Source organism: Molothrus ater, chromosome 3, assembly GCF_012460135.2.
Source record: "Molothrus ater isolate BHLD 08-10-18 breed brown headed cowbird chromosome 3, BPBGC_Mater_1.1, whole genome shotgun sequence".
Taxonomy (NCBI): domain Eukaryota; kingdom Metazoa; phylum Chordata; class Aves; order Passeriformes; family Icteridae; genus Molothrus; species Molothrus ater.
Genome location: NC_050480.2, coordinates 58911853 through 58936909, shown reverse-complemented (window position 1 = coordinate 58936909; position 25057 = coordinate 58911853). Strand labels below are relative to the sequence as shown.

The 25057-nt window shown below is 37.8% G+C and overlaps 1 protein-coding gene across 2 annotated transcripts in view; it reads left to right on the top strand.

The window, feature by feature from the left end:
* Positions 1-23186, top strand: part of AKAP7 (A-kinase anchoring protein 7) — an 80117-nt gene extending 56931 nt beyond the window's left edge. Inside the window, exons 8-9 of one of the 2 annotated variants that reach the window (XM_054514377.1) lie at positions 22087-22285; positions 23050-23186. In XM_054514377.1, coding sequence (XP_054370352.1) covers positions 22087-22285; positions 23050-23062 — 212 coding nt within the window. In that variant the 3' untranslated portion in view covers positions 23063-23186. Of the gene's footprint in view, positions 1-22086 lie in introns of both variants that reach the window. The other variant, XM_036404569.2, reaches the window with a different exon arrangement.
* The last annotated feature ends 1871 nt before the right edge of the window (positions 23187-25057 follow it).

The window sequence follows — 25057 nt, the reverse complement described above, 5'->3', positions numbered from 1 at the left end:
CTTTTTAAAATTTGAGCTTAGATCTATTTCACAGCAAGTGTGAATTGAATTTAGCTTCAACTCAATCTACATTGTTAAAAAAAATTAACCTGTTTTACTTTAGAAATTAATACGGTGCTTATGACTGAAACACACCAAAGTGCTGACAAGTGGAAGCTGAGTTGTATTATTAAGTTTTAGCAGCCACTTGCTTACATCTTGTATCCACACATAGTTAGGTATTTCACATCTCTTTCTATTCTATTCAAATTTAGGTATAGCCATGTAAGACATTTTTTGGTTATGGTAAAAACCATAACCAAACAAGTTTTATGGTTATGGTAAGATCATAAGAGTGGTTGTCTGGACCAGATTTAGGATCTGTCTTCCTAACACATGCCTAACATATGTTAAAGCCATTAAAAAAGGGCAGGTATGTAAGAAGGTGTTTCCTCAAAACTAAGTTCTAATACTGCTGCACTTCAAGATTTGTGGACTTTGTGAAGTAGGGTGACATCCTTGATAATCATGAGTCTTTAATTATTTTTTTCCAGTCTCCTCATGAATCCATAGAAAATTGTAATATCTGTACTATCTTCTGGCAAGAGGCTTTATGGCTTAAATACGTTTTTTGTAAAGAATCTTACTAGCCATGCCTACCAATACAATTTCATTTACTGAATATTATCTTAGGAAAAAGTTTTTCTGCCACACTTGGTAGAAAATTCCCAGATCTGAGTAGATCTAAGGTATTCTGCAATGAAGGAAAGGAAAAAAAGTATAGTATCTCTTCTCACCACTGATTGTGGGATAGACACAAGTAAAGCGTGAGTAGAAGCTGTTAAAACTTAGACATGTAGGACCTTCACAACCTCTTCTTTCTGTTGTGTTAGTGAATGGTCATATAACCACTGTAAGGCTGAGAAAGCTTTCTACAAGGATAGAGACACGCAATTTATCATGTTGAGTTCCAGTGAAGTTGGTTGGAGTTTCAAAACTTGGCTCGCTGTGTTCAAGGAGGAGCTTTTCAAATAAAGATTAGTGTTTGGTCTAACAGTTAATTCTTTATATTTCTGAGATCATGAAGGAATTGCCTGCATGATAAGCCTGTAGTTAGACCTTGTACTGATTTGCTTGTATCAATGCTCAATAAGTGCTTTTTCATTTTGGAAATGGTCTCAAATTATTTTTAACTGCTTTTTGCAATCATCTAATTGTAAGTTCATTTCTGGTCTAAAGTTGTTTGTTTTAACTTCACAGCATGACACTTTTTAATCTGACATAAAAGAAAGCACTTTACAAAATAAACTTTGTTATATGTCATTATAGCTATATACGTGGAAGCCCATTTGCTACTTGATGGGAAACCAAGGAACAGGTTGTATTGGCCAGAAATTGTTTAAAAAGGCTGTTAAATATTGAATGCCTACAAAATTCCCATATTATACAATTATTGATGTGAAATAAGGCTGGTCATAAAATCAAAATAGAATATGAGACTTATTTGCATTCTAAAAAATGTGATTCTCAACTTAAAAGGGCAAAGGATAGCAGTGTGAGCAGTTTTGCATGTTTTAATTTAATGAGATTTAAAAATTTGTTGTTTGATGCTATTATAAACAGAACGAGAGCAGCCCTGCTGAGAAGGGTATGCTTGGGTATGCTGGTGGGTGAGAGGCTGGACATGACCCAGCAATGTGCACTCAGCCCAGAAATCCAGTTGTATCCTGGGCTGCATCCAAAGCAGTGTGGCCAGCAGGGTGAGGGAGGGGATTCCGTCCCTCTGCTCTGGTGCGAGCCCACCTGCAGTGCTGCATCAGCTCTGGGGTCCCAGCACAGGAAGGACATGGACCTGCTGGAATGAGTCCAGAGGAGGCCACCAAGATGATGAGAGGGATGGAACCTGTCCTGTGAGGAAAGGCTGAGAGAATGGGGGTTCAGCCTGGAGAATAGATATCTTTGGTGTGAACTTATTGCAGCCTTCTGGTACCTGAAGGGCCCTGCAAGAAAGATGGAGAGAAATCTTTTACAAGGACATGTAGTGCCAGAACTAGAGGGAATGGATTCATCTGAAAGAACATAGGTTTAGATCAGATATTAAGAAGAAATTCTTTATTGTGGCAGGGGTGGGGCATTGGTACACATTGCCCAGAGTAACTAGGGATGCTCATTCCCTGGAAATGTTCAAGGCCAGTTTGGATGGGGCTTTGAACAACCTAGTGTAATGAAAGGTGTCCCTGTCCATGGCAGGAACTAGATGATCTTTAAGGCCTCTTCCAACCCAAACCATTCTATGATTTTATTATTATATGTTAATATTCATAGTGCATATTGAACATAGAGTGGGTAAATAGTTGTGGAAATGAGTAAATAAGCACAGGGTCTGGCGCTCTGTAGCCTGTACAGAGGAACCAAGCAAGCTGGCAAGTTCCAACATACAGCCAGGCCAGTAATATGCAGTCCAGATCTTTAAGGACTGACCAAAAATTACTCAGCTGTATCAAATTAGAAATTGGTTTTTCAGAGTAAAGCAAAGTTCAATGAACAGAATCAACTACTCTATTGAAGTCTTAAATTGATTTTGAAAATACTGAAAGTTGCATTTGCAAATCGATGACTTGGTCAAATTTGCAGTTTGGTGTAAGTTATGATTTGTTTTGCATTTACATAGCTGTAGTACAAAAATTGCATTGTCTGGCTTTCTGTCATGAGAGACAGGACAGGTTTGCCTACCACAAATAGTAAGTCAATCCCTGTTGTTAAGCAGGCCTTGTATATTTGCCAGGTTATCCAATACTGATTGCTCCCTGTCCTGCAGGTTGTGTCCTTCTCACTTCTGTTTTGTGAGGTTTTAACTCTTGCTTGCTCATAGTGATACCTGCTGTGGCCCTATAAAGACGCTATACTTTTCCCTTCTTCTTTTTGAAATGTGAAAATGCACTCATCAGCTGAGGTTGGTGAGTCCTATTTATACTCATTCTCCAGTGCTTATATTCTGTCTTGCCAATCTCCCTGGGTGATGTTGTTTCTTCACTCCTACACTTTCATTCACACAAGATACACACAAAGAGGTGCATGATGTGGGTGAAAAAAACAAACAATTTGAAGGAAAGGTGCATTCCTCGAAATGACATTTTGAATAACAACTAGGTGTTGTTTGTCTTTTTCCCTCATAGAAATTCACAGTGCCTGTGATTAGATTGCTAAAATTGTCTCCATTCTCTATGGGAAGAAAAGAAAGAAAATTTAACGGTCTAAACCAAAACTAAGTATTCGATACTTACCATGTCAAAGTTGAAAGTTACAGAAGTCTTCATCCTCCTGCAACCAGCATTAGGTTTGATGACCAAGGCAGTAAGCCCAACCAGGGCCTGAAGACTGCCATTAATGTCAGTAGAATCATGAGTATCTTACATGTTTGTCCATTCTTGGGTCTGACAGTGGCTGTCAAATATAATCTCTCAGTAATGCAGCTAGATTGCTAAGAGAACACTTATTATCTTCACACTAGTGAAGATAAAGAGAGATTTTTTAAAAAATCTAGGAGAGAAAATAAGGTGTTAAGTTCACTTTCCCTGCAAAGAGGTATGAAGGAGGTGGATCTATTGAAGGACAGGCTCTTAAATCAGAGGAATGATATTTAAGAAAGCCATCAGAAGTGGATGCCTTTTTGTGGCCTCAAGAATGAAGAATCTAGTCATCTTGAAGTAAAGAGGATAAAAATACTAGTGACTGTGCAATTGGGAAGTTTTGAAAATTGTGTTGGATGTTTCCATATGTCTTAGGCAATCCTCCTCAAAATTAAAATGACTCAACATATTTGGGGTTGTTGGTTGGATTTTTTTTTTAATTAATAACTACATTTAGAAAATAGTCCTATGTTATATGAACACATATTTCTGAATTTTCTTCTGTGTCTGATCTATAGTAATTTTAGGTGGCATTTGACTTTAACTGAAAAGTAGAATTTAATTTTTTTTTCCTCCCTTTGTGTTTGATACAAACATATGTAAGCCCAAATTCAAACCCCACCAGCATATGTGGACTGTGGAAAACCATTAAATTATTGAATTTAATTTTTATACGAGTTTTTATTAGGGTATAAGGAATTTTGAAACATGGAATTGCAATTTTTTTTCAAATAGGCTATGTTTTACTATTTCACAAGTATGCAGAAGACTGTCTTGCTCTATAATCTATCACACTGCAAAAGCTGGGCTCCCTTCCACCTTCCTGACAGGATGTTTTGTGTAAAATAAATTGCAACTAGAAATTCTGGAGATGGATCAAGTCAAATGTGATTGCCTTGTGATTAGATTATGTTACTGATGGTGGGAAAAAGCAGAAGTGTTTATTACATAATTTATTTAGGAACAGGACAGAACTGCTTCTTTTCCTGAAAGGAAACATGAGCAAAGTCAGGGAGTTCTGGGGTTCATAAGCAAAAAATCTCGAGGGTAATTTGTAGCTGTTCTAAAATACTGAACATTGTAAATTCCACTAAAAGTCTAATCCTTGTATAATATACACTTATGTATGAAATGTGGATGTATGTGACTAATAACTCATGATAAGATAGGAGGAGATTTCATTTCATTTCAGCTGTAGCAAGCAGAAGATCAGGATTAGCTAGATGGGACAGGTACCAACACTTCTCTTGATCCCAGTAAGAGATGAAAAAGGAAAAAAAAAATTACTAGAGTTCAGAAGACCCTAATGAGAGACTTTGAAATGGAGATGAGGTCACTACAATTGGCTCCATGTTGATGGATTTAGAACTTTAATGAACTTTAATGATCACTTTTCATAAAAAGTGTGTCAGGAGAGAACCAGTCTCCAGTGAATTGTGACTGTGTAGCAGGATGAAAACTGCCCAGGTAACTGTGCAGCCATTCTCATTATAATACTCTGTTTCCTGTCTTCCACTGATGCCAGTGGGAGAAAATGTCTGGTTAAGATCTTCTTTCAGCTTCCATCTAGGGTGTTTTTGTGGGCAGTGTGCCACTTTGTGTTGTATGTAGACTGTCCGTTAGCTTAGGTGTTCAAGGGCTGTCTTACCTTCAGCTTAATTGCCAAACCATCACTCTGCATAGGTGGAAAAAATAAGTACCTTTTTGGCTATCATGTGACACATCATATTGTGCATAAGTATTTACATAGATTCCTCCTATGTTATTGAAATTGTATTTATTTTCTACATTGAGGCCAAGTGCTCTGTCTTCCATTCACATGCTTCTATTACTTTACTGTCAATACCTCTGGAACTGTATTAGGTCCCAAACATATTGGGAGGGAGTGTCTTTGATATTAGTTTAATGACGGGCAGAGGAGGATATACAGAACTGTAGCTGGTTTTTGCTTTCACCCTCGCTATGTCTCAGTCCTCCTTACCCTGATGGGGGAGTTGTGTGATCTTTGGATAAGACTACCAAGGTGAAAACTGGCCACACTTTATAACCCTGCCTGTAGTTTGTGGGAGGTTGCTACGAGCTGCCATCTTTCATAGTGAGTTCTAGCAAGAAATATGTGATTACATGCAATCCTGGCTAACCTGGCTTCTTACAGATAGATGTTGATAGAAACAAAGATAAGCAAAACAGTAATGGCTCAATGACCATAAGACCCTATCCTCTTCTAGATTAAAAAGTACTGACAGAAGAAGTTGCAGACCCCATGGAATCATTGCTGCCACCATCCCTGCTTGTGTGCACTGTGCACTGGTGTTCTGTGCTGTGTAGACTGATCCATTGCAGAGCAGGTTTTATGTGAGCAGTCCTTTAATAAAGGCAAAAACGCCACTGTGAGGTTAAGTGCTTCTCCATTATTAGCTGACTAACCTTGGTAATTTTGTTTTAAGTGAATTAAGGAATTCTTACAAACCCTGGAGCAGCTAATGGTAAGGGCCACATAGCCACAGTAGCTTCTTCCATTGTGTGACTGGATCTAGTGAAGAGTAATACACAAGAGAAATACACAGGTTTAATTTTGCAAAGTGCTAAGCAGCTTTGATACCTTGTGAACATGTGCACACATGGATATGCTTCCTACTGCCAGCAGATCATGCTGGAGTGGCAAGGAGCTGAAGTTTCTGATGCATGTGGAAAGGACTAACAGAGTGGGAAGAGGAGGCATTGACCAGAAAAACTGATTATGATGTCTTTCTCAAACAGAGGATACTGCTCCCTCGGTGTAATGAAAGAGTTTTTACTATGTTTAAAGTAATAAGTTCTGCCTCTGTGCAGATTGATCCATTGGTACATGTGGATCAAATATTAAATTATGTAACCATTAAACCAACATCAAACATTAAACCATGTCAGATGGGTCAGGCTTCCTGCTAAGTGTAGCAGTCTCAGGATAGTGAAATGGTGTCTCTCTACCTACCTTGGACTCAGATGGAGAAAACAAGGAAGCCCTGCCTGGTTGTAGCCGAGTGCTTTTCAGAAACTGCAGCAAAAAAAAACAGTTGGAAGGGCAAAGCTCTGAGAGGTGTATGGACTCTGTATCTCCCTTCTGCCACTCCTCCCAGTTGTATTGCCTCGTATGGCTGCTGTTCTGCAGGGTAAAGTCCTGAACTTCTTATTGGTTGGCCAACTTCCAAGGTCCTGTAGCATTTATCATGCTTGTATTTCACAGGAAGGTTATCTTCATATTTGTGTGCTTTCCTATCCTTTTCTGATCTGCAAAGCTATAATTCAGAAATTAGTTTATTGACAAAGAAATGATTGTTAGTTAATGCTGGTCAGAAAATATTAAGAGACATGAAACAAAATTTAAAAACTGATGCAAGTTTTTCTGCTGTGAAGGGCATTGTATGAGCCATCTGTGGATTTTTTAGTTCTGTTCATCACTGTTTAGTCCTGTTAGTACTGCAGTGGATAACACTGTTGTGGGACATTTCATTGAGCGAAGATGAGTGACAGCATTAAAACTGTTTTGTTTAAAGCTGAAGGCTTCTTTGCTGATATGGGAAGCAAGCCTGTGATCCCAATGAGTCCATACAAAGGTCACCACTGCTGGAACTAGTCAGCACACTTGTCAGGCTGACAGAGGCTGCTGCTTCAGGGGATTGTGGTTGCATTATTAGTTATACTATGGTTATGCAGTTTTCTGAGTGGAAATAAAACACAATAAGAGGTGATGATGAGTACCATGCAGTATTGCTGCTGTTGCATGTATGGTACTGTAAAGGAAAGAAAAAATAATCCTCTGTCAAGCAAAGGGACCTTCCTTAAAATCTTTATTTTACTGCACATTCATGCAATTAATTATTTCTGTGATTTGTTTTCTTGATTTTGCTCTCTATTTCAAAATTTATGGCCAAATAACATTTTAGTACACTTGGCTACAAGGTCAGACAATCTATGTAGAGAAGTAATCCACTGGAAAGTTGTTTATGTGGAGAAGTTTCTAACCATGACATTAGCCAGACATTTTGTTCATTGTTTCTGGAAAGTATTTCATTCAAAAAAACACATGAATAAAACCAGCAGATTTCAAAGGAACAGTAGTATTTTCTTAAACTTCTTACTGAGCACACTGATGCTACATCAGTTAAATTGATTGACAAAAGTTTGGGTAGACAGAAGGCTTCAATAGATGCAGAATTGAGTCCTGTATTTCTTAGGATATATAGATATCAGTTAAAATTCCATGCACCATAGGTAATTTAATTTCTTTTCCCTGTAAGGGGAGGAAGGAAAGCACAAAAATATATCTGAACATTCCATTGGCAGTTGGAAAAAAGAAGCTTTATGATGATCTGGAATATGAGCAAATTCTGCTGCAATCACACTCAAATAGCCCTGAGCATTACTGTGGGCCACCAGCTGCAGTGGCAGATTACAGCTGAAAGTTGCATTTAAAATTCCAAACTGTGCTGCTTCTTGGTTCAAAAAGCCAAACAGACCAAAGAGTGGTGAATGCAATTTCTCATGGGGCTAAATCTTTCAAATGCAATTAGTTTGTTTTGTAAATCTCCAGCATAAAGTTAGACAAAAAGCTGGAATATAAATTAATAACTCTTTTAAAATATACTGTTATGATTAATTGCTTTTCATCTTTTATAAATGGGTAATAACTGACAGTTAACTATTGTCTAACAATTTGCAATTTAACAAATAAGAATACATGTTGCTTTTGCCCAAAACATTTATTTCTGTGTAATAAAAATAACTATGCAGGTAATTTTTCTGGTAGTGGCAAAATCTCAGAAAAATTTTTAATGTCCAGCAACAGAATTGTTAATTTTAATAATTTTTATATTAATTTAAAATAATTTCAATAATAATACACCATTTGGTACTGCAGTGCTTGAAAGCTGTCTAAAAGGATGCTTCATTTGGAATACTCAATTAGAAACGAGCTAAGAGTGTTTAAGGATTTTTGCTAAACATGGAGTAAAACCATGAAAGTGAAACATTAACTGGGGCATGAATCAAGTGGTACTGAAAATGTCAAGTGAAACCCTTAGCAGCAGTGAGCAGGAATAGTGCTGATTTATACCAACCAAGGACCTGGCCTGCCAAGTGTCGTGGCTGTGACAGTCCACTGGCAGCCCCTGGAGTCCAGAGCTGCAGCGAGATGGATGAGAGTATCAGCCAGCCCATTTAAAAGCAGACCTTCTATAAATAATATCAGAAAGGTTGGTTCAGATGGCAAGCCAACAAATTGCCTACTCCATCTAGAATCCTCTTTCTAAGTACATATGTAGCTAGGGAAGGAGCCTGGGTAAAATGCTGTTTGTGCATTAAAAATGAGACTGGTAGTCTGTTCTCTTGGCTCTTGCAGGAGATTTCCAACACAATTTCTTTAAAAAGAGTGAGCCTGGAAAGAAATTAAGATCACTTTTAAATTGCACTTACACTAGATTTCCAAGCAATATGTCTGCTGCCATGCCATATTCTTTTTGGGTTTAAAAGGGAAAATAAAGGCCAAAAGGAAAAAGTAAACATACACAAATATGTAATGGGTGAATTGAAAAGGGTAATTTCCCTGGTCCTGTATGCAGATGTTCAACTTAAGAAGAGAAAGTGTAATGGATTTCTCATACTTCTATAAGTATGCAGGTTAAAAATTATTGCTCATTAGTGGAAAATATGTTTGGTATCCACCACATATATACCTGGATATGAGATATTCAGTCTTTTAAGCTGTTAAAATGATTTGAAGGTTATCTTAGTAACACCATTGCTACAGCAAAAGGAAGACTGTATTCTCAGGGGAGCTCTGTTTGCTTTACTCTAGATATATTTGAATAAGCAAAGGCTACAGCATTATGTTTTTATTGATTTTCAGAGGGTAAATTACAGGTCATTGCTATCAGATAATATTAAAGGCTGCCCTGTATTCCCAGTGAACAATATCCAAATACCCTTTTCTGCATTATGAAGTACTATTTCTCTCATTCATTATTGCATGCTCCTGTCTTAGTTTACTGAGATTTGTGTGTACTCTGGCACAGTGCCTCTGTCTATTCACTATACAGATTGTGCCACTCTTTACACACCAAACAGTAGAAGGAGCTGCTTGATTTTCTGAAGTGCTGTAAGGCCTGCCCTGGAAAGTAAAAAGCATTGGAAGGTCTAAATGTTTAGATTTATGAATTTTGCTTTTCCATTTCCTTACTTCTGCAGGTAAAATCAGAACTACAGCAGTCAGATTTCATTGTAGTGAAAGAGGAAATGGAAATTCTGTTGTTCCCACAGCTTTACTGGAGTCAGGAGCCAAATCCTGTCCTCTGGCATACATGTTACTCTAGCTACTACTGCATTACTCTCTGAAACTGTTCTTAGTTCATACTTCTGTTTTCATTTGTGCTGGGCTGCTTTGGAGTTACGATTCAAAACCTCTGCCAGGAGAAATCCACAGAAGTAACTGTTCCACAAATGCAGAATTTGGCTCAATGTACTTCCCAGCTTTGCTACCTACAGACACAGCCCAGCTCTGTGACTGCTCTGGGTGCCTTGGACTCCAGTGGCCTGCATGCCAGGTGTCTGGGGCCACACCTGGACATTGGGACTGCCTTGCCCATGCCACCACCCTGGCATAGTTCTGGGCCTGGCAAACATGCTGCAGAAGCTCATGGGCACTGGTTAGGAGTTAACACCAACCCAAGTCCTTTGCCAGCAGGCAGTTTGGATACAGCCACAGCACTTCAGAGGCTTGCAGAGCTGGATGGGATGGACCAGAGTTGCTCTGTGCTAACTGGCCTTAGAGCCAAGTACTGGCATTTTAGAGCTCACCTGTGTAAACATAGGGCAGGTGCCTCTGCATGAAACACCAGGTTTCAGAGAAGCTTTTCATGGTACTGTGAGAACAGGTGTTAGTCTAATGTCAACAGAGAACCCAAGCTGAATTTTCCTTCTCTGTTCGAAAGTGATCCACAAGCAAATCCATATTACAGCCAAATAGAAAGTGCAACATGCTAAAGATGAAGTACCATTCTCTGTTAGTGTGTATGAACAGCTACCCCTTCAATTTAGAAACTCATTTGCTTCCACCTATTGTCTTGCTAGACAAGTCCTACCATTACTTAATCCCTGTGAGCTTACAGTGGAGCCACTCACAATGTAGAAATTGTAGCATATGGATAAAACATGTATTACTGAAATAGAATAGCCACACTTGAGAGTGGGAAAGTGTTTGTTACACAACCAAAACGTGGTAGTTGTCTACTTCTTCCTAAGCTGATATTTTAAATATACTTTTTTCCTTTTGTACTGTCTGATTTGTGATGCTTAATGCTAGGTAATTGAGGGCTTTGTTTGTTAATGGAGAGTGGTATTCCTGGAAGCAGACAGGCATGTTCTAACCTCAATTCTAGAAACCATTAAAAAATGATTTTTTAAAAAAAAAAATTAAAAAATTTTTTTGTGTGCACAGCCTCCATTAAAGATGCCATATAATTAAGAAAGAAAAAAATGAGTTCCTTTGTTTCATTAAAACTAAAGAAATGTTTTCATTAAAACATTTCTCTAGAAACTAGAATATGGACTAATAATCAGATTCTCAATTTTGACATTTCTATACTGACTGGGAATAATCAGGAAGCAGTACTTGGTCCTCTTTCAAAAAAGGGGTGAAAATAGATTTCATCTGTGGAAAGGTTCACTTCTGGGAAGGAAAAAACAATCCCCAAAATCTACCTCTTTTCCCCTTCAGCAAGGTTGTGTGCCACTAGACCTATAACCTTTTAGCAGAAATGGTATGCATGCAGTGCTAGCTAAATCTGCCCTGGGAAGAGCAGAGTAACTTTTGTCCTAGAAGCTCAAGAAGCTCATGGAGCAGAGGAAATAGATGTTTGGAGGAAGTACTGTGTTTCCAAAAGAATATAATGCTTGAAACGTGAAGTAGGAGCCCAGGCTGTGCTTCAGAAAATGCCTGGGAAGCTGTGGAACTACATCTTGGGGAGCTCTGAGAGCAGGAGCTAGCTAATTTTGAAGAAAAAAAAAAAAAAAAAAAGAGCTATAAAGCCAGAAGGCAGGAGGAGGAACTGGTTAACATGATTAAGCAACTGTTAGGATAGCATGGGATTACTTCTATTGCATCATGTGAAATAAGAACAAGAGAGAACATTTTGTATATATTTCAGGGAAAGCTTCCTGTCAGTGACAGATGCTGGGCTGCAGAGAGTCTACATTTTGCAATGTTGTGACCAAGATTTTGAGATTAAGGCAGACAAACAAAGAAGGCAAGACAAACAACAGGTCCTTGGTTGAGTGAGGGGTTGTCCTTTAGATGACATTGGTTTGTTATTATTTGTGAAATTATTATAGGCAAAGTGGAAAATAAGATAACGTGAAAAGTATCATAGCTAGGCATACTGATGCCTTGTTCAGCAGCTGATTACTGATGGTTTAATAATGTTTTATGTCAAATCATTTTGCCATTCCTAAAACTTCAGTGGTCCTGTTTCCATAAGTGTTGAGAAGCTGGAGAACTGACAGAAGAGATTGGAATTTAGAGGAATTTGAGGTATATGGTTGTATATGCTATGTAAGTTAGCATGATGACCCTGCCCATGGCAGAAGGCTTAGAACTAGATGATCTTTTAAGGTCTCTTCCAGCCCTAACCATTCTGTAATTCTGTGGCGCATGAGGTTGGATATTTGTCTTATTTAAATTAACTGGGTGCAGGCTGTCCTTGAGCCCTAAAGAGCTAGAAATATGCCATACCAATGACCAATTTGGCACTGCCACTTGTACAGTAGTCAGTACTTTTAAACTTGTAGTTCTGATGTTAGCATACACAGCTGAACTTTTGTCAGGTTCTTGACCCTGCATGAATTGTTGTCCTAAATTGGTGTAGGGAAAATTCACTTCTTACTAGGTATTCCCTCTGGATCCCCATCCCCAAATCTCAGAATACACCATTAACTTTATATTTTCTGCTGATGGCTTAATCCCTTTGAATATCTGACAATCTCAGGTGAATTTGAGCTGGCCACTTGCTAAGTTTCCTGTGAGTTATAATCCTCAGGCATGGATAATTCATTTCCCTCACCAGAGAGATTGTATCCTTTTGCTAAGAGGCAAATTGTCTTACCTTACGGTCTATTATTGTGTTATTCTGTTTTACATCCTAGCAATAATTTTTAAATGACATTTTATTCAATCTTTCATTTTACTACAAAGCAAAAGGATTGAACAAAAACATATTAAGACAGCCATGTTTTCTGTATCACTTACTGTGGCTGAGTAGTCAGCAAATGTAGGTTTTCTCTGTCTTAAAAATCCATTACCATCTCGTATAGCCTAATGCAATCAAAAAGGTTTTCCTTTCTTTCTCTCTCACATCCTCTTTTGCTTTTCACATACACCTCATTAATACAATGTGAGAGGTTTTCCAGCACAAAATGATGAGTTTTCTCTTGCAGTTCTACAAACTGTAACCCGTGATGAAGTGTTATAGGGATTGAACCCCCTTTTAAAGTCAGAGTTTACCTTTCTCTGTTAAAATGAAATTTGCTGTAGTGCTTTTGTGTTTTGAAGCACAGTTGATCCTCTGATTTAATAACATAAATGTTAATTTATGTTGACCCCTGACCTATGTGCCCTATTCATACATTGTGTGTGTGTTCTCTGCCACAATTGATCTGAAACATTTGGAAGAAGGGCCATGTGTAATACAGCCTGGATCTTGGAGTCACTGCCTGTAATGCTTGCTTCAGCACAAGTGAATAATAATAACAAGTCCATTTCAAAATAAGTGCATCATTTTACTTTGAAAGATCCATTTTATTCCCTTTGCCTTTTTTTAACCATAACCTTTAAAGAAGGCATTAAATAAGAAAATAGTACAGGATTAGACTTTAAATAAAAACTTTATATGTGTTAAAGTCTGTCCAAGTTTAATCTTCTCCATCAGCAGCAGAATGTGTTTTCATACAGAACTTTTCTGTATGGAAAACATAAAGGCAAAGCAAACTAAAGTACCAGCTCTTCACCACACAGTTGGGTCTGAATAGAGAGAAAAGAAATGCAAAAACTGGTTATGAAGCATGAATATCCACCCTTTATTCTTTTACTCTTGAATTGAGGAAAGGCTGAGAACAATACTGCTTTAAAATAAGAGGACAAAGAAAATATATGAAACTCCAAATTAGAACTGTTTAGCCTGATAGAAATAAAGGCCCAAAAGACCAGCTGGCATGAATAAGCAGTTTTCTACTGATGTTATGGGACAGATTTAGAATTATTGGGATGCTAAAGAGGAAGGTGTGGAAGTCTGTATACAATGTAGGTAGAGAGAAAACTTGCAAATGGAAAAAGGAATATAAAGAGATGAGAACCATCAGTTTTAAGGCATGGTAATGAGCAATCCATTATGGTACAGAGTAAATTGGTAAAAATTATGATGATTAGTTCAGTTTTTGGCATAACAGACATATTTTTCTGGATTGATTTCACTGAAGTGTTGCTAGAACAGTTTTTGACTCACTGAGTTTGAGGAAGTAGAAATATGGGAGAAGAAAGGGAGGGGGAGTTATTTTCGTAGAATGCAGTGTTAGAGCTGTAGGGATTTACTCTCATCAAAGAAGTGCTGTATTAGGTAGGCAAGTGGGGTTTTTAAGGAGTTTTATGTTGTTTCAGAAAGAAAATGCTTTTATAACTGTTTGACGCTTAACATCGGAAGGATATGGAAGTAAGGTCCAGTGGTTTAAAAACAGTAATTAGGACTCAGTCTTGATTTTTAATGGTGAAACAGACTCAAGAATAATGTTAATTTTGATTATTAGGTGCATGTTCAGTAAATGAAGTTATTTGCTCTATTCATAAAGAACATAGGATGGGAAAAAATTAGTACTGTTCTCTCATATTCTTTCAATTTTTTCTTGCCCTAGATTATAAAGTCTGTTTTTTCATGTGAAGGATTGATTGCCTTCAATTTAGTTCTGTGGCATGGTAGTGTTTCAGGATTTTTTTCACCCACAGATTTTGTTCTGCCATTCTCTAGCAACAATTTTTAAATTTCTGTGAATTAGATTAAGCGAGCTGTAATCATACCTTCAGCATTCTTAACTCTTTATCTACAGCTATTCCAATTTCATGTCTGAGGTCATCAAAATTCCCATGACACGGAGCAATTTGTTATGACTAAGCACATGCCTGAATTTGTTGCTTATCTTTACTTTGGAATATTTTTATTTAAAATCAAGAGGAACTTTTTTCAAGGTCATGTGGTGAAAGGACAATGGATGGTTAAACTGAAAGAGGGTGATGATTTCAGAGAAGTTGTGGATGCCCAATCAATGGAAGTGTTCAATGCCGAGTTGGATGGGGTTCTGAGCAACCTGGTCTAGTAAAAGCTGTTCCTTTCAGGGGTAGGACTAGAGGAGTTTTATGGTTCCTTCCAAACTAAATCATTCTGTGATTCGGTGTTCTTGAAAGTGGGTATATTTGGGCTTTTAGAGAGCAATAAAAGTCGAGGAAGAGCTTGTCCTGAAGAAGATCCCAAACACTGGTTTTATGGGTTCAAGGCCAGAGCATTTAAAGAGAGGCCTAAACTTCTATGTACTAGTACTCTCCAAGTATCAAAAGTCAGCTTCATGTTTACAGACTTTTGTGTGGTAGAGCAGTGAACATTTATACAGCTACATTTCACAATATCAGTTTAAAAACTTGATATCAAATTCCAGCTCTTCCATTTAAAGTGGAAGTTAGGTGGCAAACAAAAGGGAGGGAAGAAGGAACAAAACTAAATACATTATTTAAGGCAAAATCTATGATAGATAAAGGAGATTCAGATAGGAAAGCTCATGATAAGTATAAAATGGAAGGTGGTGTTTTTAAATGCAATTCAAATTGATTTAAGGGTGTCTTGCTAGTTTTCCCAAGGCTGTTAGCAAATTTGGTCAGATTCTATAAACTTGATCCATGAAAGGAAAAACAGCAACAATCCTACTCATATGTTCAAAAACACATAACTTCATGGTTTGCATAAGAAGCTTATGAAGTGAGCTCAGTTCCTTCAAGAGGAAGATTCTGGAGGAAAAGGATTAGACCCATCTATTTTGTTTGCCTTTGGATGCAGTTTTGCTACCAGTTCAAACCTATCTAAGATGCTCATACCAAGAGAGGGGAGTCTAACCTTCTTCCATTAGATTCAGAATCTAATTAAGCATGGTTACAGAGATGTTAAAAGCACCTTGCAGATAACATTTTTTTTTCATTATAATTATATAGTATTTAAAATTAGTAAATAAAATTAAAATTTTATGGACACTGGACATACTCTCAAATTGCAATTATATCTTTTTTTTTGCAAGATTTCATCTTCCTTTTGCAATTCAAACAGTATGCAGCTGTGTTTGACAACTCATGCTTCTGCAACTTAAATAATTAAATGAAAATGGATGTTGATTAAAATTTGACTTTTCTGTCCATAACTTACAAGTACATTCATAATTGCTTTCCCCAGGGAAAGAGATGTACTATGTGAGAGACTGTGATAACATGAGTTTGTATGGAGCCTTTTTCTGAGCTCAGGAGGAGCAACAACACAGGTTCAGCTTGTTAAGATTCACTTATTAACACTTGTTTAACAATCTGTCTTAGGCCAAAAAAGATTCCTTTTTTTAGTATACTTGACAGCAGCATGGAAAAGTCACAGCCAAAATAGCATCCCTTTGGAAGCTGTATAGTAACAAATGAATCCTAAAGGCATGACAGTGAAGTTCCCATGACTATGGGAAGGATAAGGAAACAGTAACAAGAAGTGAATGTTTATTAAATGTTTTGCCTTGGCATGCTGGTGAGTAAACGTTTGATTTTCATGGCTGACAGGTCCATGTCCAGGTTTTGCCAAAATATTTGGACTGTGGCAACTAAAATCCTTGTATGCACCATTTTTGTTAGCTGCTGTGTTTTTTGGGCCTACACCTCCCTCAGCTTGGTGACCTAGCAGGGTCTAGGTCTTTGTGCCTTCAAGACCATCCAGCTCTGTCTGTGGTCACTGTTGATTGAGGTTGATGGGGAAGCAGCCTACATGTCACCCATAGTGTATTACATTCTCAGCATTATTTCTGGAAGACCACTGAAGGTAAGGCACTGACGTGTCTGTCCTGTTCCAGAGTTCAGCTTTTCCCTGGGAAAACTGGGAAGCCTGATCTCTCTCTCTCTCTTAGGCTCTGAAAACAGCAGGAGGCTTCCCCCTTGGCACCATCCTAGAGAGCAGAGCAACTCTTCTGCTCTCCTTGATCAGCCTGCTGACCTAAGCTGCCCTATTCCCTGTTCCTGAGAGCTGCTGGCACCAGGCAGCACAAAAGGGAGTGAATAATGTTGCCTGGATATTTGCTATCACAATCTGCCTCAACCCTTTGGTTCTCCCATTGCCATCTTGCACAGTGGATGTTACTGTGGCTATGTAAAACCACTTCTGTAACTTGCCCTGGTTTTCTCTACTGGAGTGTTGGTAGGAAAAATCAAGTAAAACTCACAGCTTTTTAAGCCATCTTGTTTCCTTCGGCCACTTTGCTATCTTTCCTGCCTGTTGCACTAGAATTCTTATAAATTAGTTCAATTTAAACATGAAACTACATTAAAGGAGCTGGGGAATTTCTCTGTCAACAAGTCTCTTTTAATAGAAAAATAAACCCAAGATATTTAGCAGAACTCCCTGTATGCACAGGAGTATGCATACAGAACTCCATGTATGCACAGGACTAGAGTCTTAAGTAACTTAAAATTTTGTTTGTTCTGGAGGCATCATATGCCTTAGTGCTTGCAGAGGGATGAGAAGGTTTAGCAGATCACATCCTGTTTCTTCATTTAGAGGTGGTCAGAAAATTTATATCAGAGCTTCACAGGGGTTTGTGTGAAACCAAACAAACTTCTGCCATGTTTGCCAAGTCTGCAGCTCAAAGGGACCTGCAGGTATTCCTGTTGTCTTTACTGAATCTGGCAAGAGCACCACTTTCCCTGAATAGCTGCAATACCCTTAATTTCCTCTTTAGTAGAAATTCCTACTTTATCAGGTTTGTTCCATGGTGTGCCAAATTAAATTTAAAAACCTTTCCAGTAAACTAGAAACCATGTATTCAGCATGAAGACAGATTGGTATTGCTTTGTAAGACGGTCCTGTATTTACAGAGCAATATATGTAAACCTAAAGAAGTTTGTTAGATGTCCCACATCAGGTGGGAACATCCAGCAACAGAAATGCAGAAATGTCATCACCCTCCTGTCCTAATGAGATTATAATTTCATCTTCCTCCCAGTGCCTTATTTGTGTCAATTTCATAAGTGACCACTTAAGAGGCTTTTCATGCAAGTCCTTCCTAATTAACAAGGAAATGTTCAGAGTTGTGACTTTCCTGTCTCTACTTACTGTGTTGATTAGATATGGGCACGTGCTCATATTTGTGTTCATAGAGTTTGCAAAAACTGTATTAGAATTAATTATTAGAATAACCCAAAAGGTAGATAGAGGCATGTCTGTTACCACAGCCCTCCCTAGGTCCCAGAGCAGAACCTCTGCCACCAAATTTCTCAGTGGGTCTCAGTCACCTATTCAAAATACCAAGGGTCTCTTTTATAACGCTCCCCATGTTATCATTGTTTTGTTGCCAAGAAAGGTTGTTGGAAGGAAGAACAAAGCCCAGTGTGTTGAGGCCACAAGGGAAGGATTGCAGAACATTGTCTTGGAGCATAGCTGGTAAAAGGATGTAAAACTGGCTTTTCCTATAAAAGGGATCCCCCGTTGCTTCCTTCAATTAAATCTGTTACAAAAAAATCACAATCCATGGGCTAATCATATGAACAATAGAGAGATTCAAACTGTCCTGCCTCTCTCCAAATCTGAGATACCTACATGCCCTCTAAACAGGCTGTGTCAGGGCCGTGAAAATGCTGTACCAGGACCATGATATCTGATTTGTTCCAATACAGTATTTCAAAATTCAGCTCACAATCTTGTAATGTGTAGGGGCGTGTAAACTTGGAGAGTAAACCTAGTCCAGTAGAAAGATACAGCAGTGAATTTGAATCCAAACTTGGCTGTGGTTGCAGGCATCTGGTTCATGTCCATAACTGCTAGCAGTGGGATGTAGGATCATAAAGCCTCTTTTGAATAATTCTGTGGAGCTGATAGTTCCCTTTGTAAAAAATTATGGTCATTTGAGGACAACTTGTATGCTTCAGTTTTAGTGATAAAAAACACTGCTCAGCATGAATGCATTGAGGTACATTCACAAAGTATGAATTGGTTTTCATGTCTTGAAAATTATAGAAGAGAATTCTGGGATAAACAAAATGAAAGATTTTTTCATTTTTATTCTGAACAACATTGAGGAGAAGACAGTGGAATTTTTTTATTCACAGGCACAGAAATAAAGTAGTGTCACAATATCAATACAAATACAGTGCTGTGGTGTATCTGCTCTGTTTTCAGAACAGAGATTACAAACAGAGCAAGTGTAAATTTTAAACCACCTTTTTGAATCTAAAACATTCATATCTGCAATGACTTCTACAGATATTCCAATAATTCCAATAATGTTAGACAGTGCACTCAAAGAAGCATTTGCCTGCTGCAAAGGAATTGTATTCATCAAAGAAGCAAGCAAGCAGCAGCTGCAGCATGGGAGGAAGGATGTAAACAGGACAGATGTGTGTTAAATTGTCAAGTAGATACAGATGCTCAATACTCGTTTCTATTACATGACCTGTTTCATTTTATCAACAGTCATGAATAGGAGCTATACAATGGTACCAAGCTACCTTGCCAGCCAGCTGTTGGCATTGCAGACACTCCCTCAAATGCTATTTTGGGAGTATGAGAATAGAAACAGAGCATCAGGGAATCATACAGGTCCATGTGCCTGTTCACCAAGGTGGCTGCATTGATAAATCCAAGCACAATCTTCATGCAAGGATGTGCATGTATTTGCATTCACATGTCAGTCAGATGTCTTTCCAGTGGGAGTGCAGAGCTCTCTTAGGAGGTGCTGCAGTCTTCACCCCAGACTTTTGATGAGCCTCAAATATCTCAAAAATATTAAAAATAAACAAACCCCACAAATCCATTCTTCTGTAGCTATATAAACTGTACTTATAAAAGTACAGTTTTATAAAAATCTAATGTTTTTAATGCTTGAGAAAGTACTGATAAGTGAGCTACCTGTTTATTTTGAAATAATAAACACAATAGTAGCTATATGGATTTTATACATACATCTGTAAATGAAAACTGTTCTGCAGAAAGTATTCATGGGAGAAGAGCTCTGCCCTTTCTCAGACCATAATGCATGATGTACTACAACTAAAATTACACTGTGAGTAAACTAATCAGTACTGTTGTGTGGTATCTGGAGCCCTCTGTGACTGATTAGTCATATTCTGCATATTAAGCACTGCAGGGTCAAGTGTGAGAGTGGCTGAGCACCATATTTCCCAGATTTCATTTTGTTTATCCCAGAATTGATTTTTTTTTTGAGTTGCATGGATAGATCATTAGCACTGTGTGAGTAACGATTTCTGTGACCTATGAGCAATTCTGAAAAACAAGAAATTCTGCAACTGGAAAGCAGTTTTATTTTAAATAATCATTAAGTATTTTAATTAATTTTTCTAGTGACTAAATAGACCAGGGCAACCAACACATTTTTGAGCATCCTTACTAGAAGCAAAGGAAATCAGCAATCTAAGGGCTTCGTTCAAAGGAGTGTGTGGGATCAATTCAGAAAAGCTGTGAGGAGATGCTGCTCATAAATACCTTGGGTGCCCTGAGAGAGAAGAGTGTGAATTAAGTCCCTCCTTCCTGTAAGTTAAAGGATAAACTTAGACCCAGGATTTAGAGATAGTGATATATAAGCAGTGATTCAGAGAATGTGGAGTATGTAGCTGTTTGGTTTTGGGAATAGTGCCTCCGCCTCTGTTGCATGGTAGCCTGAAATATTTCTCCTTGGAAATCATAATTGTTTTTAATATATTCTTATATTTACATTCTTATAATACATTCTTATGATGTATTCTTATATTTGATTTTAACCAAAACTATTCCCCTAGATATTCTTTTTAATATCTTTAGAATATTTATCTATGCTTTCTCCAAAATGTAAAGAAGTACTTTCCCAAGATATAGTCTGATTATTCTTCAGGGGGAGAGCACAGTTCTTCCTTGTCCATACTAACAGTGCTGTGGAGGCCCAGAACTGGAAGAGCTACTGTTCCAGAGCAGAATGTTCAGATTAACAGCTAATAAAAGCGCTACCTCTGAATATGAAGAGCTTTGTTTGCTTCTCTCTCTCCTCCTTGAATCCCCATATGAATTATGCTTTATCAGTGAAATCACTCCCAGGTTGTGCAGTAGGCTAGGAAGACTAATAAAAGTCTTTCATAACTGTTATCTAAATGTGCTGGAATACTTTAATAAATTTACATGTATGAAAAATGACAAATTTAGGTAATTGAACAGTACAAAGCTTTGTGCTGAGAGCATACAATAATATCTCTTTCACCAGATGTGTGTGACTAAGCAGCCTCTTATTACTGGTCACAGAATGCAAATGCCTGAAGAGGACATGAAATGTATGACCTTTAAATACAGATGGAGGGAAACAGTTATTTACCTAGTGCAGGGGACTGTGAAATAGCAAATGGCATGACCAATGAGAATTGGACAATAAAATTTGCTTTTCCTGCAACAAATACTTCATGAAAGGAGGATTCTGCAGTAGGGTTTATAGTTTATTAGGAAAATGTTTCATGGAAAAGTACCATTTCAAATTACATGTAATGATGTATGAGAATCCTTACTATGCATATAGTTGTTTGTTGTATATGTTATTCATATTAAGTTTTAGCAAAACAGGGAAATTTCAGCTTCTTGTTTTTATTTGCAGATATTTAAGAATGGACTGCTGGAACTTGAAATCCTTTGATGTTAGAGCTTTAAGATAGAAGACAGAAGAGAGGCAGGGAGGGACTATATGTTTTTTGTTAGTTTTGTGCTTTGTTTAGAAAAATATTTGTAACCTGTGCTTTGAGTGTTTTAGTAAATTTTCCTGTGAGAAACTCCTGAATTACAAGCAATGAATAAATAGATTTAGATTTATTAAGCAAAATCAGAAAATGGTGGCACCTAAATTTAGGAATGCTGCTGAAGTGTAAATATGCCTTATGCTATATTTGACCCTGAGATTGGCTCTGTTGGTCAGAGCATGGGGCTCATAATGCCAAGGTTGCGAGTTTGATTGCCTTAATGGCCATTTACTCAAGAGTTGGATTTGATGATTCTTATGGGCCCCTTCCAACTCAGACTATTCTGTGATCTTTGCTCAGATGTCACTGGTGATCATTGGCCAGAAAAAAATTAAATTTGCACACTTAGTCTTCTATGCTGAATGAGGGCTTATAACGTTAGCCAGTGGCTTTTCCTGGAGTGTTATAAGAAACGCGAGCAGTGAAATATCTTTGATCTAATACGCTGTACACATCTCTATGGAACACTTTGATTTAGAGCTTGAGGTGGGGAAAAATTACTTTGTACAATCAGGAAGAGGCTAATAACTTAGAATCTAGCTCAAATCAGAAGCTTCTGATACAATCACAGCTACTGTCTTTGCATGGCAATGAATTCCTTCTCTTGTCTGTTGTGATGCATAGGTGAAAAGCAAGCAGCAGAGCCAGACGATGCAGAGCTGGTGAGCCTTAGCAAAAGGCTGGTGGAGAATGCAGTGCTGAAGGCTGTGCAGCAATATTTAGAAGAAACACAAAACAAAAGCAGGCAGACTGATGGGAGCCCTGCAAAAACTGAGGAAGCAGCGAGCGGCAGCAAGAATGAGAGCGACAATGATAACAGCAAGTGAGCACTGTGCAAAAAGCCTGGGAGCAAATATCCCACCAAGAATAACTACAAAAACATGTTCCGCTCCCTGCTGAAATTTGCAAAGTGGTGCTGGGTGTTAGGCACTCTGCTTTGTGAGTCTCTTATCAAAAGTTTGTTCTGAACTGAAGGACACTGTCTACTGGTTTAATAAGTGCTTGCACTGCTGAAAATCTGCTGAATGCTGGGAGGGATGCACGGTGGAAAAAAGACAAGAGTGGTGAAGCAGGCGGCTCCAGTCTTCACTTGCTCTTGATACCAAGAGTCCCTTTCTTGCTTTTGAGGAGAAACTGAACATTTTGCATTTGTCATTTGAATTGTCGTGGATGACTGTGGATGAAGCCTTGCCATAAGTGGAAGCGGTGCCCTGCACCCGAGGGTTTGGCAGCGCTGCAGGGCTGCTTGCTCCATGTGAGAGCACGTGCTGTTTCCTAGTCAACAGCAGTCAATACCAAGCTAAAAATTACCACTGCAGATACTCATCGCAGATACTATTACACAGTATGTAATAAGGCAGGAGTTCCCCTTAAATGTGATGCTGTACTCTTCTTTACATTTTGGTAGCATTTGTTGATGTAAATTATATTTTTTGATGAAATACCTTTTTATAAAAAATGAGTATGGGCAAAACACTGAGCACTTACTACTGTCCAAGCCAGACATGATCTCTTTATCTCTGAACATTAATGATTCTAAATCACATTCATTGTTATAAAATGTATTATATTGTTGTTTTCCTCTAGGAAAGAGCCATGAAGCAGACTTAGTAAAGGAAGCTTTACGCAGAGAAACGCAGGCCCTGTTACCCAGACTGAATCAGATAAAGGAGCTGTTAACGAGTCCTGAGATCCGCACAAAAATTAGCAAAGAACTCTTTGAAGACAGGCACAACTCTAACAGTAAATGGAAAAGTTGTATTGACTCTGAGTCTCCAAATGCATGACTGTAAATTGCCATTGTGGAATATCTCATCAGGTTGTTTAAAGACAAAATATTGTGGCAAGAAATTTTTCAGGTTGGTTTGTTTGGGTTTTTTTAACTGAAAATGTGAATGGGTATAAATGGCTCATGAGGAATCATGCTGAAATACTTGCACAGAAGGGTTGTATTTCATAATAATGAAGTATAGCCACTTCTCAACACTGCATTGAAACCTGTTTGAGTTTGCAGGTATATGTCATGACTCCAAAGTAGAAAATACTGGTTTCAAATAGATCTGAGCAAACACTGTGCCCTTCCTTTATAATTGTAAATAATTCAGTTTTTTTTCTCATATACTCCTTCCCTAACAATGATGTACAAGTAATAAAAAATTGGTGGTTTTAAATACTTCAAAATGTATATTTGGGGAAAAAAATCCTCTTTTAATTATCTGTCTTTTGTATATGTACTGGCATTTTGGGTTAGCATTGTATGTTTTTTATTGTTTTTTTAAACAGCACTTGAATACTTGTATAGATGCTGACATTTAGTTTCTGCTGATGTTTACACTAAAGCAAGAATGTTTTAAATTTCAGTATGAAATTCAGGCTCCACTGATCTCAATGGCATACTCTCATTGGCTTTAATGGAGTCAGGATGCTGCAATTAAGATTTCTCGTGCAAATAATAATATTCCTTGGGATAATATTTGCCTTTTTACTTTTGTAGAACAGTGTTTTTGTCTTTTGTTTTTGATGTTTCTCCATCTCTACCTTCTGCTGCCTGAGGTGGGGTGTCAGTTTGCTCTCATTGTTCCCTCCACACACCTGCAAGATTCACTGAAGATTTGGATGATGGACAACAATGCAGGAGTAGGTCCAATATTTGCAATTTTTATAAGCATTGTCATAAAAGCTATATAATATATTGTGATTTGTATCAGAATTGTGCTGTTAGAACAGCTGTGTGCATGTTCTTCATTTGTCTCAAGCACTGTTCATTTATCTCACGTCAGAGCTTTTTTTTCCTCATTTGATATATAACAGTATATTCTGAAACGCATCTTTTACATGCCATGTTCACAATAAAATATTTTTCCTTTGCACTTTGTGTACATTTTCACCTGTTTCCAAGTGGACTTGAATAAAATTAAGTGCTTGGAAGTAACAGGGTTACAGGAGAGAAATAGTGCTCTTGTGAATCACACCATTAAGTTGACTACAGGGTGTTGTGCCAACATACTGCTCTGGAGTTTGGCTGCTGAAATCATGCAGATAAACTAGGCCCAAGTCATTATTGTTTTCAAGGAAAAATCTTCGAAACTCTTGGGATTCATTTATGTTCTGGGCAGGACAGGTTTAGAAATAAATACTGGTTACAATTTCCTAGAGGTCCGCTCTTGAAGTGTGAGTTAAAGAAGTAGTCTCAAAATGCTCTAGAATGATTGATAAAACAAATCTCAATCTGAAATCATCCCTGGAGATTATTGGGAGGTAGCTTTTTATCAGCTATCAAGCAATTTAAATCCAGCTTGCACATAAGAACACAAAACCACTCAGCTGTGAAAACAGGAAAACAATTTATTGTATTATATCTGAATCATGGATTGTCATATCCCATTCCTCTATACAAGTCATTTCCATGATTAAGGGCCTTTTAATATAATTTAGCTTGTAACAATCATTGTTCTCATGTTTCAAGTAAAACTGTGGAAATTAATCACTGAATTTATGTCCAGGCACTTTGATAGGTGACCTCATTATTCAAGAGCATGCTCATTCCGTTCCTATGGATGGCATCAAGAATTGCAGCTCTGAAAAATGTTTGGGA